This window comes from Mustela erminea, chromosome 2 (assembly GCF_009829155.1).
Source record: "Mustela erminea isolate mMusErm1 chromosome 2, mMusErm1.Pri, whole genome shotgun sequence".
Taxonomy (NCBI): domain Eukaryota; kingdom Metazoa; phylum Chordata; class Mammalia; order Carnivora; family Mustelidae; genus Mustela; species Mustela erminea.
The window spans coordinates 56,518,998-56,537,460 of NC_045615.1; the positions used below are offsets into that span (position 1 = coordinate 56,518,998).

The 18,463-nt window shown below is 35.2% G+C and overlaps 1 protein-coding gene across 2 annotated transcripts in view; it reads right to left on the reverse strand.

Moving 5' to 3' along the window:
- The window catches only part of STPG2 (sperm tail PG-rich repeat containing 2), a 582,130-nt gene that overhangs the window by 437,024 nt on the left and 126,643 nt on the right, over positions 1–18,463 (reverse strand). For both annotated transcript variants that reach the window (XM_032332948.1, XM_032332947.1), the window contains exon 8: positions 5,355–5,462. In XM_032332948.1, the coding sequence (XP_032188839.1) occupies positions 5,355–5,462 (108 nt within the window). The remainder of the gene's footprint in view (positions 1–5,354; positions 5,463–18,463) is intronic.

Here is an 18,463-nt window from a genome sequence, read left to right on the forward strand (position 1 = left end):
CAATTTTCAATATCTATGTGCCTAACATGGGAACAGCCAACTATATAAACCAATTAATAACAAAATCAAAGAAACACATCAACAATAATACAATAACAGGAGGGGACTTTAACACCCCCTCACTGAAATGGACAGATCATCCAAGCAAAACATCAACAAGAAAATAAAGACCTTTAATGACACACTGGACCAAATGGACATCACAGATATATTCAGAACACTGCATCCCAAAGCAACAGAATACACATTCTTCTCTAGTGCACATGGAACATTCTCCAGAATAGATCACATCCCGGGTCACAAATCAGGTCTCAACTGGTACCAAAAGATTGGGATCATTCCCTGCATATTATCAGACTACAATGCTCTGAAGCTAGAACTCAATCACAAGAGGAAAGTTGGAAAGAACCCAAATACATGGAGGCTAAAGAGCATCCTACTAAAGAATGAATGGGTCAACCAGGAAATTAAAGAAGAACTGAAAAAAATCATGGAAATAAATGATAATGAAAACACAACTGTTCAAATCTGTGGGACACAGCAAAGGCAGTCCTGAGAGGAAAATATGTAGCGATACAAGTCTTTCTCAAGAAACAAGAAAGGTCTCAAATACACAATTTAACCCTACATCTAAAGGAGCTGGACAAAGAACAGCAAAGAAAGCCTAAACCCAGCAGGAGAAGAGAAATAATAAATATCACAGCAGAAATCAATGAAATAGAAATCAAAAAAACAGAAGAACAAATCAATGAAACTAGGAGCTGGTTCTTTGAAAGAATAAGATTGATAAACCCCTGGCTAGACTTATCAAAAAGAAAAGAGAAAGGACCCAAATAAATAAAATCATGAATGAAAGAGGAGAGATCACAACCAACACCAAAGAAATACAAGCAATTATAAGAACATATTAGAAGCAACTATACACTAGCAAATTTGATAATCTGGAAGAAATGGATGTATTCCTAGAGACATATAAACTACCACAACTGAACCAGGAAGAAATAGAAAACCTGAATAGACCTATAACCAGCAAGGAAAGTGAAACAGTCATCAAAAATCTCCAAACAAACAAGAGCCCATTTAAAGAAGAATTAATTCTTATTTTCCTGAAACTGTGCCAAAAAATAGAAATGGAAGGAAAACTTCCCAACTCATTTTATGAGGCCAGCATCACCTTGATCTCAAAACCAGACAGGGATCCCATCAAAAAAGAGAATTACAGACCAATATCCTTGACGAACACAGATGCGAAAATTCTCACCAAAATACTAGCCAATAGGATTCAACAGTACATTAAAAGGATTATCCACCACAACCAAGTGGGATTTATTCCAGGGCTGCAAGTATGGTTCAACATCTGCAAATCAATCAGTGTGATACAATACACTAATAAAAGAAAGGAGAAGAACCATATGATACTCTCAACAGATGCTGAAAAAGCATTTGACAAAGTACAGCATCATTTCTTGATCAAAACTCTTCAATATATAGAGATAGAGGGTATATAGCTCAATATCATCAAAGCCATCTATGAAAACCCCACAGTGAATATCATTCTCAATGGAGAGAAACTGAGAGCTTTTCCATTAAGATCAGGAACATGGCAGGGATGTCCATTATCACCATTGCTATTCCACATAGTACTAGAAGTCCTAGCCTCAGCAATCAGACAACCAAAGGAAATTAAAGGCATCCATTTTGGCAAAGAAGAAGTCAAACTATCACTCTTTGCAGATGATATGATACTTTATGTGGAAAACCCAAAAGACTCCACTCCAAATCTGCTAGAACTTGTACAGGAATTCAGTAAAGTGTCGGGATATAAAATCAATGCACAGAAATCAGTTGCATTTCTTTACACCAACAACAAGACAAAAGAAAGATAAATTAAGGAGTTAATCTCATTTACAGTTGCACCCAAAACCATAAGATACCTAGGGATAAATGTAACCAAAGAGGCAAAGAATCTATACTCAGAAAACTATAAAGTACTCATGAAAGAAATTGAGAAAGACACAAAGAAATGGAAAAACGTTCCATGCTCATGGATTGGAAGAACAAATGTTGTGACAATGTCTATGCTACCTAAAGCAATCTACAGATTTAATGCAATCCCAATCAAAATCCCACCCATTTTTTTCAAAGAAATGGAACAAATAATCCTGAAATTTATATGGAACTTGAAAAGACTTTGAATAGCCAGAGAAATGTTGAAAAAGAAAGCCAAAGTTGGTGGCATCAGAATTCCAGACTTCAAGCTCTATTACAAAGCTGTCATCATCGGGGCAGCTGGGTGGCTCAGTGGCTTTCGGCTCAGGCCATGATCCCAGAGTCCTGGGATTGAGCCCCGCATCGGGCTCTCTGCTCAGCAGGGAACCTGCTTTCCTTCCTCTCTCTCTGCCTGCCTCTCTGCCTACCTGTGATCTCTGTCTGTCAAATAAATTTAAAAAAAAAAAAATTTAAAAAGAAAAAAAAAGCTGTCATCATCAAGAAAGTATGGTACTGGCACAAAGACAGACATATAGATCAATGGAACAGAAGAGAGAGCCCGGAAATAGACCCTCAACTCTGTGGTCAACTAATCTTCGACAAAGCAGGAAAGAATGTCTAATGGAAAAAAGTCTCTTCAACAAATGGTTCTGGGAAAATTGGACAGCCACATGCAGGAAAATGGGACATTTCCTTATACCACACATGAAAATAGACTCAAAATGGATGAAGGACCTCAATGTGAGAAAGGAATCCATCAAAATCCTTGAGGAGAACACAGGTAGCAACCTCTTTGACCTCAGCCACAGTAACATCTTCCTAGGAACATCACCAACGGCAAGGGAAGCAAGGGCAAAAATGAATTATTGGGACTTCATCAAGATCAAAAGCTTTTGCACAGCAAAGGAATAGTCAACAAAACCAAAAGACAACTGACAGAATGGGAGAAGATATTTGCAAATAAGATATCAGATAAAGGACTAGTATCCAAAATCTATAAAGAGCTTAGCAAATTCAACACCCAAAGAACAAATAATCCAATCAAGAAATGGGCAGAGGACATGAACAGACATTTCTGCAAAGATGACATCCAGATAGCCAACACACACATGAAAAAGTGCTCCACATCACTTGGCATCAAGGAAATACAAATCAAAACCACAATGAGATACCACCTCACACCAGTCAGAATGGCTAAAATTAACAAGTCAGGAAACGACAGATGCTGGCGAGTATGTGGAGAAAGGGGAATCCTCTTACACTGTTGGTGGGAATGCAAGCTGGTGCAGCCACTCTGAAAAACATGGGGGCTCCTCAAAAAGTTGAAAGTAGAGCTACCCTATGACCCCGCAATTGCACTACTGGGTTTTAACCCTAAAGATACAAATGTAGTGATCTGAAGGGGCACATGCACCCTAATGTTTATATAGCAGCAATGTCCACAATAGCCAAACAAACTATGGAAAGAACCTAGATGTCCATCAACAGATGAATGGATAAAGCAGATGTGGTATGTATGTGTGTGTGTGTATGTATATATTTACACACACACAGACACACACACACACACACACACACACAATGAAATACTATGCAGCCATCAAAAGAAATGAAATCTTGCCATTTGCAACGACTTGGATGGAACTAGAGGGTATTATGCTGAGCGAAATAAGTCAATCAGAGAAAGACAATTATCATATTAACTCCCTGATATGAGGAATTTGAGAGGCAACATAGGGGGTTTGGGGGTAGGGAAGGAAAAAAGAAACAAGATGGGATCGGGAGGGAGACAAACTGTAAGAGACTCTTAATCTCACAAAACAAATTGAGGGTTGCCAGGGAGGGAGTATGGAGAGGATGGTTGGGTTATGGACATTGGGGAGGGTATGTGCTATGGTGAGTGCTGTGAAGTGTGTAAGCCTGATGATTCACAGACCTGTACCCCTGGGACTAATAATACATTATCTATTAATTTTAAAAATCTCAATTCCAAAAAAAAAGTATTAAAATTTCCCAGGTGTTTTTAATACACAGCAAGACTAAGCACCATTGTTATAAAAGAAATCTTATGTTTTAAAAACTAATAGTTGAAGAGCTAAGAAATTCAATGCATTTAGATAAAAAACAAAGGAACTCCTTAACTAAAATAAATATTTAGAAAAATGTCTATTTCTAGAAATAGAAAATTCTATTCTATTCTAGAAACCAAAAATTATGTTTTCTTCATCATCCCCTTAAAGTTTATATCATATTTTCGATTTCTGAAAATATATTCAAAATTTTGTAACTGATGCCAAATGATATCAAATAAGGTCTATATATTAGAGGAATAGAAACAGCTTAAGAACTGAGGGCTCTAGTTATGAAAGTGATATTTTTTAAAAATCAAGGACACACATACACACACACTCAAAATATTCTATTCTCACACATCTGTTTTATAAAGTACCTTAAATAGTATCAAGTCGCTCAAGGCAGACACCTGGTATTCATTCTTGATTCTTCCCAGTCCCTCAGCACAATGTCTAACCCATTAAAAAGTCATGTTAATTATGTCTCCAAAAATATACCTGCAATTCATCTCCTTGTCTCCAAGGAGGTGCCTCAAGCACAATGAAACTACAGTAACCCCTAGGCATGTGAAAGTTTATAACCTTCCTGATAACCTAAAATAAATTAAATAACCTAATACCTAAGATAAATTAAACTAATAACCTAAGATAAATTAAAATAATCAGAGCTGAATGTAGTATAGTTGAATAAATACTGCAACTACTTTGATCTAGAGGCTGCCACATTATAAAAGTTTGCTGGTATTAAATTGCCATGGAAATATCTTAGATACCTTCAAGTCGCCTTGGTATATACCCTGGAAAATGTGATACAATTACTGTGAAATATACTCTTGTATCACAAATAAAGACCCTAGTTGCAGTTGTAGATTTGTAGATATGTTCTATCCCCACCCTCCACAGAAAGCCTTCAGAACCTTCTCTGAAAAATATGAATGTCTTTAAAGATTACATGTTAATACTCTACTTATTCATTGGCAGAGTACATTTTAAAACTCAGACTAAATCTCTTATAAGCTAAACTGAACGTTCACATATACAAATTTAAAATGTTTAATAGATGGTTTCAATTCAAATATTCACCTTTGCATGTTACTGTTAATATTATAATCTTATTTCATTTCATTTTACCCATATAATTCTGGCAGTATGATTTGCCCTATCTATGTCTGTTTCCAATTTGCTTAAATATCACTTTTCTTTTTATGATCTCCCTAAACACCATCAGATTTGTTGCTGGCTTCACATTGTATCTCTTATGTTCTATGTATGAAAATGACTATAGAACATTACCTGGGATTGAGAAAGAAAAGCAGGTGATGCATCATTTACACTTGGTATCATACTTTCGGCCTTCTGAAATTGACTTTTAATGTCATATTTTCCAGGCCCTGGTACTCCCTAAATTACAGAAAGAAAAAATACATGTTCTCATTAAGAAAGCATCTATAGTACCTAAGGGAACAGTTCGCTAAATATGTGAACCAAAGCTACAGGGTTTTTAAGCAAATTCCTATGTGATACTACCAAAGTACTTCATTAAAAGGAAAGCCAGAACAAACTTCTTAAGAGAAACAACGAAAAAACTTCTCTTAGCAAAACTCCCTAGGAACCTGAAAAACACACTACTTGAAACTTTGCTGCCCTCTACTGATAGAGCACAGACAAGATGGTCTATTTCACATAATTAAACATTACAATGAATAAAAGTGGCTCCTACATTTTTTCTATTTAAATATATACAACCAAATCTTCTCTAAGAAAATATTTCACTGTCTTTTCAAATTTCTCTTAACCAATAGGCTACTTCTTTTCCAACAAAGAAGCTTCAGGATATATTTTATTTCAAATACAAATGTAAAAAAATGGAAAAAAAGGAAGACATTAAGTTTTAACCAGATGCTTTACAAGAGATAAAAATTAATTCAGTAAATTCCGAGGTTGACTTTTTTATTATCTTAATTAAACATACCTAAATTTATACGTATAAATATGTATCAAGAATTTAAACACATATATATATTTATCAAACATATACAAGAAGTGCTATTTTAAAATATAACAGAAAGTGTTATATATTAATCATCGAATACTTTAATTACCTTGACAGATTTCCTTTCATAGTATAAAAAGGTTTCAAATCTTCTGTTTGATATATACCTCCTCTACTTTTCTATAGTTAAAAGAATTATTTCTGAATTTACGAAATACGTACTTGGGTGTATAATAAAATTCCCTCAGCAAATCCTGTCATCTCTATCATTATTATATGTCCAAAACCAACATTTTCTCTCCACTTTCACAGACACCATGATCCAAGCCTCCATCTTCCACCAGGATCTTTCTGACTGCACCCCACTTCCACCCTTGCCCTCCTTCAGTCCACTTTCAACATGGTAGCTAGTGATGGACCTGGTTAGACTGCACCACTTGCCTTCTCAAATCCATCCAATGCCTCGTAATCTCACTCTGAACAAAATTCAAGGTCCTTAATATGATATGAATTTCACCCCAGACACACTATCACCACTCTAACTAATCTATTACTCTCAGATTTCCACTCACTCTGTTTATCACAAAGATCAGGCATATATCAACCAGAGGACTTTTGCACTCTTTGTCTGGGATGTTCTCCTAAATAGCTCCATAGCTCACTCCTTCTTTTCAGTCATGTCACTACTCAATGTTACCTTCTTAATGAGTCACTTCCAGGCCACCCAATCTGAAATTTAACTGCATCCTCCAAAAACTTCCCACCCTCGTTCCCACCTATTTTTTAACCTTATCATTTTTTACTATCCAAAATACAATTTTCTGCTATGTTGTAAGGCCCAACAGGACAGTTATTATTTGTTTTGTTTGCTACTGTTTCTTTAGAGTACAGAGGAGTATGTGGAGCATAGTAGGTGCTCAGTAAATATTTGCCCCAAAAAATGGATGAGTGCATGAATGCATGCATTGAATCCTAGATTTTCACTGATCATCTAATGGATTTGGAGATATGTTCCTCTGGGAAATAATGCAGCTCCAAATAAGAACATTAACCACTTTGAATAATGGTAAAATATCTTAAAGCTCACATATTTAATTTATATTTAATAATAATAATACTTGGGAAATTTCTGTTTAGGAGAAATTTTCATATGTAAGTTTTCATATTAATAGATTTGATTCTAAAAAGTTATGCAAAGGTCTGTGTTAACTTGTCTCAGATGAACAAATCTATGCCATTATTTTGTGCCTGGTAGAATAGATGCCCTTTGGCTATGGCATGTAAGATTGTTTCTAAATCTATGAACTTACAGTGAGTTACGTTTAGAATTAAAGAAATGTCTACAGAACCCTCTGTTTATAAAAACCTATGATATATGAATCAAACACAGAAATATAGAAACCATAACTTCAAATACATAATATTAATCTATTTTCTTGAACTTTACAGACATGCTCTATCCATCTTCCCCATATAGACAGGCTTAGTAAAAAATATTCAGCTACTGACAAACCGGGATAACTTTCTACTGTTATAAACAGTAGTAGAAGTGGCCATTACTATAGATCACAAGGAAAAGACTGCGAATAATTAGATAAGTGAATCTAGTCTTAGGAAATATTTTGCATTAAAGCAGAAATGAAACCTTGACCTCTTCAATGAGTACTTATTTTTCTTTTTTTACCATTTTTTCAAAAAGTTTCTAATGTTACTGAAGTTTTTTTCACTAAAATAAGATATATCAGTACAATTAGTCTTTTGCTTCTAAAAAGTTAAGCTTAGGATTTAATAGCCAGTTAAGATATTTTTTAAAAATAGAAGATAATGACCACTCATGACAAGTCTCCATTTATAACAGTATAAAGTGGGAAGACTTTGAGAAGACCAAACCCTAGGTACAGGCTGAAAATGCTATAACGTTTATCCTGCTTTTTCAAGTTGTTATCAACAGACCACCTACATTAGTATCATTAGTATCAACCTATTAAATACACAGCCCCTTCCCCCACAGTGTCTCATTTGAGATCTAGTGGATCAGAATCTTGTTGGGTAGAGGAATCTACACTTTTAACAAGCTTCACAGATGATCCTCATGCATAACAAAGAACAACAGCTCAGTCCAAAAGAGGTCACTATTACAGCATCTTCTGCTAAACACATGCATACATCCCAAAGAAGAAGGCCTCTGCACTGGGAACAGAAGTTAAAGATTACTGGGGAAGGCTGTTTATCTTTTTCATGTGTAACCTAATAAAAATGGGCCACTTGCTTCAAATAAAAACCGGGTATGGCATTACAGGGGTTAGGGGAACTAGGAGAAGTCACACAGTTTTACCTTCACTCCTCTACCTTGGAGTCAACATCAATGATGATTTTCTTTTTTTCATTAAAAATATTTAAAGTTTACTATGTGCAAAGAACTGGTATATAGTAATAAACATGGGGTCTGCTTTTGAGAGGCTGACACTTTAGTTGTTCTAAACCCAGGCTACACATGATAATCATCTGAAGAACTTACAAAAATAATAATGACTCATTCCAGCCTATTCAAATTAAAGCCAATGGAAATGAGACCCAGGTGTCTTGTTGTTGTTGTGGTTTAATCTAATGCTTTTTGGTTGATTCTAATGTGCAGTCGGGATGGAGACATAAATCGTTTTAAAAATCACATTGCAAGGCCTCATCCAGATGCAATCACTCCAAAGGTTCTGTAACCACCATTGTTTCCTAGAGTTTCTGAGTCCCCTTCACGTAAATAAGGACGACAGTGAGACCAGGTTACCAGGTATTTCTTTCAGCTCACATTCTATAATTTTAACTTCTGCAATCATATTTTTAATTTTCCAATTCTCTAAATCTTTATTCACACTTGTATTATGTTCTTTCTTTCCAATGATATTAATTATAATTTTATTGATAATTCTGTTCTCTTTATTGTCTTTTTTCTTAAAGTTTTATTGATTAGGGGTTTTTTGTTTGTCTTTCTCTGTGTTTCACATTGGAGGATTCCTCAAATGTCTGGTGATCTCTTGCTCCTCATTCAGATTTAAGAGTGATCCACTAAAGGAGTTGGTTGAAAAATCCACATATGGATAGATTCGACTTAAAACGTATTGGGCTTCATTAAGCTGTGATGGAATCATAACTCAGCCTTTGCATTAGTGGGCCCCAAAACATCAGTTTTTTCTCAAGTCTGGATGACAAGTTAGGAGAGTGGTAAAGGTACCTGGAACTCTCTTCTATATATAAACTTTCACTTACACCCTGATTTTTTTTTTGTCTTACTTTTAATTATGAAAAATTAAAAGCATGCAAAAAATAGAAAGAGAATAGGTTAAGGAATTTCCTTATACCCATTACCCAGGGCCAATAATTCTCAACTCATGTCCAAATTTGTTTCCTAATCCTCCCAACTTCCCCAATCCTCACTCCAATGATGTAGAAGCAAATCCAAAATATCATAATTTTATCAATACATACCTCAAGCAGCATATATTTCTGAAAAATAAGAGACTCTTTAACATAAACAAAAAACCATTTTTTATTATCTTAAAAATCAACAATGATTTGATTCCTTACTTATTCAGTTCCAATTTCTGTGACTACCTCATAAATTTATGTGTACAATAAATATATGTATATATTTTTTATATGTTTATCTGAATCAGAACCCAGTTAAAGCCCATACTTAGCAGGAATCAAGACTCTTATAATCTATAGTTTTCTTCTCTACCACTTTATTTTTTTAATTTCACTTTATTTGATGAAAAAGCTAAGTTTTGTACAATTTTTAAGCATTTTCACATCTTGTATTTTCTTGACTCAATATCTATGTGTCTCCTATCCCTCATACTTCGGTAAGCCAGCAGTTTATATAAGGGCTTGATCAGATTCTAATTCAATTTTTTTCAAGATTACTTCATAGATGGTGCTGTATACTTCCATCAGGAGGCACTTTTAACAGCTGGTTCTTTCGATTCTGCACCATTAGCAGCCATAAATGATTTCTGACTAGGTGCAGCAACTTAGTAGGGGTTCCAAAATGATAACATAATTCTATAATTCCTCCTTATTTATTGCCTGAAATAGTTCTATGATTGAAATGCTTCTATAAAGAGAGACTTCTCTCAATAATTAGTTACCCTAAGGTATAGTTCATATAGGAAAAGGAAGATAAATGCTTGGGGTTTTTTATTCCTTTTATTTATCAGTTTCAAAATACCAAGCAGATTCTTGCATATTCCAATACCAATCAACAGGTCTTTCAAAATTCTAATTTTAAACTCATGGATTAAATACACTTGTATTGCTCTTTGATACTGAAATCATCCCATCTTCAGCTAGTGGGAACTTAAGTCTTTTTGACATAATCCCAGTAGTCTTTCATGGTTCCCTTGATTTCTGGTATGACAAGGTGCTTCAGATTCTTCAGATATAATTTCTGCCCCAGACCTGGAATTAGCCATTTATCCAAGGAGCTCTTTTTATCTGGAGTCTAGGAATACCCTCCATTTTTGTTACATCATCTCATCCCTTTCCTCTCTTATATCAGTGTTCCTAAGTCCAGAGACTATCTCATTTGATTTCTCCACCAACAGACCTCACATCTTCTCCAGGAGTGGCGATGAGGAAGTCACCTAGCTATAAGAGATTGTGCTTCCTATCCGGATTATCACCAACCCTGCTGTTTTCAGTCCCACCTACCACCTCCAAAGTCATTGATATTCTTGGGCTTTTTAAAGGTACTGTAAGGTGACTAGCTTTCTTGTTGGCATCCTTCTCTGAAGGTAGTTACATAGCAGCTTTCTCTATTCTACTATTTCACATTTGTCCATCAGTTTTCCATACTTGAAAACTGAAGACATCTTTTATCTTTTATCTATGATCATCTCCTCTCCCATTCATTTTGTGTTTGGAGTATTGCACCTTCTTTATCCTTTTACTTACTAGTTTGGTGGGGCTTTGGGAGTGTTATGGTCCTAAGTGTAACTCTCCCAAATTCATATTCTGAAGTCTTAACCCCCAGTACTTCAGAATATAACTGTATTTGAATATAAGGTTTTTAAAGATATAATTAAGGTAAAATGAGGTTTTTAGGGTGGTCCCTAATTCTGTATGCCTGGTGTCTTCCTAAGAGAAGGAATTTTGAACATAGACATGGGTGCGCACAGAGGAAAGGCCATGTGAAGACACAAAATGAAGACAGCCATTTATAAGTCAAGGACAGAGGTCTCAGAAGAAATCACTGCCAACACCTTGATCCCAGACTTCTAGATTCCAGAACAGTGAGAAAATAAATTTCTTCTGTTTATGCCTCTCAGGCTATGGCACTCAGTTGTGACATTCCTAGCAAACTAAGAAGGGAGGAACCTAAGATATAAGCATGGATTCAATCTACCTTGTTCAACAGAAGTCCATCTATCCCATTCAACAAAACTAAAAAATATAAAGTATTTCATGAAGATAGAAATATAGCAGAAAATATAACAATGATACCCACCAAGTCTAAGAGTTATGCTGATGGTAATTTTGAGAAGGAAAAAGTCAGCTTTATACTTCTGACAAATAATAGTTCAATAACACTAACTGAATAGATGGGACTATAAAGATAGACTGATGAATACCACCTATAACTCGTGGCATTTCTGCATCTCTCTTTGAAATACAGATGATAGTTTTTGCAAGATCTCTCATATTTGCACAGAACATAAGAGTATGCATATAGTACCTGAAACTATGCCATGGACTTAAACTTAATATTCCAATATAGAACTCAAAACAAAAAATACCAAAACTGACAAAATTACAATGGTTATCAAACAAGGTTTGGTGTAATAAAATCTACAGAGAAGTCTAACATTAAGATTTTGAGATTTTCATTTTCTTCTATACACTTTAGTTTCACATCTAATTTAATTGTTGCTTGTTCTGCCAGTATAATTTTGGAAGTGGCCTCGTTCTAAAGTTTATCCATATATATCCATGCTATAATACTAAGACATTGCACAAAGGGTGCATGGAGGGATACGGAGGTACTTAAGTCTTTTACTAGCATACATCTAGGTATCACAGAAAGATTTTCTTGCAGTTAAGAGGTTTTTCTTAGTCTATAAAGCTCTCACTTCTGCAATCAATACTTTCTTAGGTAGTGCTTTTTGTTCACCCTATCTTTGATCCTTCTCACAAATAAAATGAAGAAACATTAATTCCCTATATTTACTGAGCACCACTGTGTGGCAGGCGCTATACTTGATATATTCCTATGTTATCTTTAATCCTTAAAAAATCCTGTAAGATGGACAACATTACTCAAGTTTGTCCAATAGGGAAAATAAGATCCACAGAGATTCAATAACTTAGCTTTAAACACAACTAGTAGGGGCGCCTGGGTGGCTCAGTGGGTTAAAGCCTCTGCCTTTGGCTCAGGTCATGATTCCAGGATCCTGGGATCGAGCCCCGCAACAGGCTCTCTGCTCAGCAGGGAGCCTGCTTCCTCCTCTCTCTCTCTCTGCCTGCTTCTCTGCCTACTTGTGATCTCTGTCAGTCAAATAAATAAATAAAATCTTTAAAAATAATAATAATAATAATAAATCTTTAAAAATAATAATAATAAAAAAATAAACACAACTAGTAGGGGCACAAACTAAACTAAGGTCTGAGTAACTACAAAACTCCTCTTCCCTCCCCCTACCCCAGAAGTATTACAAAAGGTCAATATTGCAGATATTGTGACAAAAATTATTGAAAAAATGTATTAAGCTATTATGGGAACATGCCCTATTTTATATATTTTGGAATGCAGCCAGATTCGTGATTCCAGCTGATATCATATGGATTAGAGAAACTAGGCAACTGAGTCCAGCAAAACCAGAGAATCATTGTACTTGTGAAGACTAATTCCAGTAGGCCTAGAATTAGTATAAGTTGTTTTACTAAAGTATCTACCAGGCACTGAGCCCTGGTCAAGGTATGAAACTACTGACTAATAACCTTGCTTTGCAATTATCACTCCCATGAACTTCAGAATGGTTTGTATTAGCTTATTAGCATCGTGCACTGATAACAAGGACATGGATGATCTGCACCTGGTCTTGGTGAGACTCCTGCAGGGCTTTACTGTTAGTACTGGTTATGTAGCAAAATATCCTACGTGGCCAGCAAAGTACAAGAAACTGTGGAAAAAAGACTCCATTTGTGCTCCCCGATTCTGAGCTGTTCATGCATTTGTCTGAATTTTCTGATCAAGACATAATGTATAACAAATGCACTGGGGTGGCCTTAGAGAAGGAATACAATTAGAGCTCACTCCTGATCTCTGTGGAACACATGTAGCCTTTAACTATAAAGGATAATCTTTCTTTAAAGTTGTTGCTATTTGTTGTTGTTATTGTTGTTTTTCTGCAATAAACTTACTTTTAGGAATTGTCCTTTTTTATCTGTACTTGAGGAACTACAGAACACTCATGAAAGAAATTGAAGAAGACACAAAAATATGAAAGATCATTCCATGCTCATGGATCAGAAGAATAAACACTGTTAAAATGTCTATACTGCCTAGAGCAATCTGTACTTTCAATGCCATTCCGATCAAAATTCCACCAGCATTTTTCAAAGAGCTGGAGCAAATAATGCTAAAATGTGTATGGAATCAGAAGAGACCCCGAATAGCTAAGCAAATGTTGAAAAAGAAGAACAATAGGGGGTATCACGTTACCTGATTTCAAGCTTTACTACAAAGCTGTGATCACCAAGACAGCATGGTACTGGCAAAAAAACCAGACACACAGACCAGTGGAACAGAGTAGAGAGTCCAGATATGAACCCTCAACTCTCTGGTCAAATAATCTATGACATAGCAGGAAAAAATATACAGTGGAAAAATAAGTCTCTTTAATAAATGGTGCTGGGAAAATTGGACAGCTATATATAGAAGAATGAAACTCGACCATTCTCTTACACCATACACAAAGATAAACACAAAATGGATAAAAGACCTAAATGTGAGAAAGGAATCTATCAAAATCCTAGAGGAGAACATAGGCACTAATCTCTTCGACATCAGCCACAGCAACTTCTTTCAAGATATGTCTCCAAAGGCAAAGGAAACAAAAGTAAAAATGAACTTTGGGGACTTCATCAAGATCAAAAGCTTCTGCACAGCAAAGGAAACAGTCAACAACACAAAGAGGCAACCCATGAAATGGGAGAAGATATTCACAAATGACCCTACAGAGAAAGGGCTGATACCCAGGATCTATAAAGAACCCCTCAAACTCAACACACACAAAACAGATAATCATGTCAAAAAATGGGCAGAAGACATGAACAGACACTTCTCCAATGAAGACATACAAATGGCCAATAGACACATGAAAAAATGTTCATCATCACTAGCCATCAGGGAGATTCAAATCAAAACCACATTGAGATACCACCTCACACCAGTTAGAATGGCCAAAATTAACAAGACAGTAAACAACATTTGTCAGAGAGGATGTAGAGAAAGGGGAACCCTCTTAAACCTGTTGGTGGGAATGCACATTGATAGAGCCGCTTTGGAAAACAGTGTGGAGATTCCTTGAGAAATTAAAAATAGAGCTTCCCTATGACGCTGCAATTGCACTACTGGGTATTTACCCCAAAGATACAGATGTAGTGAAAAGAAGAGACATCTGTACCCCAATGTTCATCACAGCAATGGCTATAGTCGCCGAACTGTGGAAAGAACCAAGATGCCCTTCGATGGATGAATGGATAAGGAAGATTTGATCCATATATACTATGGAGTATGATGCCTCCATCAGAAAGGATGAATATCCAACTTTTGTATCAACATGGATGGGACTGGAGGAGATTATGCTGAGTGAAATAAGTCAAGCAGAGAGAGTCAATTATCATATGGTTTTGCTTATTTGTGGAGCATAAGGAATAACATGGAGGACATGGGGAGGTGGAGACGAGAAGGGAGTTGGGGGAAATTGGAGGGGGAGATGAACCATGAGAGACTGTGGACTCTGAAAAACAATCTAAGGGTTTTCAAGGGGCAGGGGGTGAGAGGTTGTGTGAGCCTGGTGGTGAGTATTATGGAGGGAATATATTGCACGGAGCCTGGGTGTGGTACATAAACAATGAATTCTGGAACACTGAAAAGAAATTTAAATAAATAAATAAAAATTTAAAAAAAAAAAAAAGAATTGTCTTTTGGGGCCCTGAGTCTTCTTTGTCAATCCAGCCCTAGGTGCCACTTTTACTGCAATCATGAAAAATAACAAATTGGTTTTTTGTTGTTATATTGTTGCTTTAAGACATTACATTTTAGGGTGATTGGTTATGCAACAAAAGATGACAGAAACAACAACTGAGAATTACTAAGCACCTACTATTTGTCAGGTATTACTTCAATTCAAGACAAAAAAAAACTGTCCCACAAATTACTTCCAAAAGCAACAGAGTTTGAAAGCATATGAGACAGATATTACTGGTTGCTACCACATCCCAATTTCCAATCTCCCTTTCCACCACCTTCTGCCAGAGAAGGGTGCATGTGACAATATCCTGGCTAATGAATATAAGCACTTGTCTGAGAGAGAAAATAGAAGCTAGAGCAGGACTGACAGAAAGACAAGTTCAATTCTGAAATATTAGTTCTGTAGTTGTTATAAAATGTCAAGGTAGAGATGTCATATGGACAGTAATTCATAGAAGACTGGAGTTCAGAGAGTTCAGGGTATAAATACATACTGGAAGCAATCTGTATATTTGAAAATGATCAGTACAAATAGGTGGTACCTAAAGCCATGAAACTAAATGTGGTTTCTGGGAAAATTATATAAAGAAAAATTATATAAAGAAATGTCTTAGAATATTATGCAAGATTTATGTGATTCTTTATATATTTTATTATATTATTTTAATTTGATCATATTCTTATATCATTCATCTTTTTAAGGGCCTATATGAATTAATGAATCATTCTAGTCCTAGACTTTATTCTAACAATTTTTCAGTCATATACCATATTCTTCAGCTAATATCTAGACTGAATATTTTGGCAAGACTGGTGATTATTCTATTTTCCAGAGCTGAATTAATATATATTCTAATTCCTAAAAAAAAAAGATGATACTCAGCATCCTTTTTATAATATAATATAATGTATTAGGAGAAACAAATTTATATAATATAAACATAATGAGAAGAAGTTATAAGCAACTTAAAGGGAAAGTTTGCAGGGCACTTGGGTGGCTCAGTGGGTTACAGCCTCTGCCTTCAGCTCAGGTCATGATCTCAGGGTCCTGGGATCGAGCCCCGCATCGGGCTCTCTGCTCAGCGGGGAGCCTGCTTCCTCCTCTTTCTGCCTGCCTCTCTGCCTACTTGTGATCTCTGTCTCTCAAATGGATGAAATCTTTAAAAAAAAAAAAAAAGGGAAAGTTTGCAACTTAAAATATTTTCAGCATGCTTCTATCAACATAATTTTTGCTATTTGTTTATACTTAGCACTGTGTTCTTAATAAAAGGAAAGTGCCTTTTCATTTAAAATTAAAAATAAGTATGCCCTGGATTTAGTTAAATTTTTAAGTGACTCATCATAATGACTGATCAGCCAAAGAAATATATATCTTTTACTTGAGAGTGTAGAAAAGAACATGTGTCTCTTATGTTCATTTTCATAATTGCAAGACAAATTTTGGTTCATTTAGAAAGTGTAATTCATTCTTTCTGATCTCAGGAAACAAATACCCTGTATAAAGAACTAATTTTAAAGAACTAATTAAATTTAAACAGAACCCAATCAAATTAACATAGCATGGAAAACTCCAAGTGAACAAAACAGATTTGAAAAGTAACTCCATGTTAATAAGAGAACTACAAGTGTCATTGGGTCTCAGACACAACAATTCCGTTATATACCACCAAAATGAGAAAATTAAGTGACAGGATATGCTTTGTAGGATAAATCATAAACTAGTTAGCTTACCATATGTTCAGTAACAGAAATAGAAAATAAAAGTAGTTTTCCCATGTAAATCTAAACAAGTATATCAGGAGAGGCAAAATTCAAGCCACTAGGTTTGACTATATATTGTTGCTCTGAAGTAGAGGGTTATTTTATGCAGTCCCAACCATTCCAACATGCAATGAAGTAAAGCTGATGAAAAGCTACTTAAATTCCTTAATATATCTGCTGAAATAACAGTTCATATCAACACTGGTGTTAGCAATGCAGTTCAGTCAAAATACAGTAAATCTGAAGTTACCCTGCCAAGTTCTGAACTAGAGTAAATAGGACTAAGTGTGACTAACCTGAAAAATCTTACCACAATGATCAAGAATTATGTAAGAGTTTTGTTTTCAAATATTTTTCACCAAGAGAAAATATATACAAGTAGTTTATATAGTTTCCCCATAATTACTGTATCTTATATGGTGGATTATCTAGTAGCAGCCAAGATTTATAATATCTGTTTCAGTAAATTAGTGCCAAGTAAATGTTCAGAGTTCATTAACATTTATTACTGTGCAATGCAACATGAACTTCTGAATAGTTACTTAATATGTTTGTATCTTCCTGTTCTTTGCAAATGCAAATTCTCTTTTAAAAGGAAAAAGAAACAGTAACACTTAATAATACAAAGACAACTGAACACATACAGATAAAATAATGTTAAAAGTTATACATCTTAAATGAAGCTAAAGGACCCACATAAGATTAACTGATATTACACTGACATGGATGAAGAATTCAAATATCTACTGGAGCTGGAGTTCCATGGAAAATGGTACACTGGAAATCATTCACCCTCACTCCTGGGGGTAGAATTTAATTAGTTCCAGTTGATTTTTGTTAGGATGGGGTGTTGGTTTCTCGTTTTTGGTTGCTGGGGATCTCTTTTTTGTTTTTTGTTTGTTTGTCTGTTTGTTTATTTGATTTGAGAAAGGCTGAAAATCTTGATTTGTATATGAAATGCTACACGTTACAAATGCTGGCAATTAATTATATTTTTTATAACTACAAATTGGCCATAATCCACTTGTGGATTAAATTCAACCTACTGACTGCTAGATTCCACACTCTGCTTAGTCTATCTTAATCTAAATAGATTAAGAACATATCCCTTTATATGAATTCCTGCATATAACTTGAAATCTCACAAAATCAAAGGTCTAATAACTGAGCCAGAGTTTTCCATGCCTTGTGGCAGTATCAGGATAAAATAATAATGTTCATAATTACAAGTGATTGGCAGAGACTCGATCTTTACACACACTGATGGTTCTGAAACTAAGATTGCCTACATCTGAAGTATTATCTCTGAAATGCTGTATAGGAAAGGGCTCAATTACTCATACTTATTTTCGCTGGATTACTTTCATGTGATCAGACCACTGAATCACATCAAAGGCATGG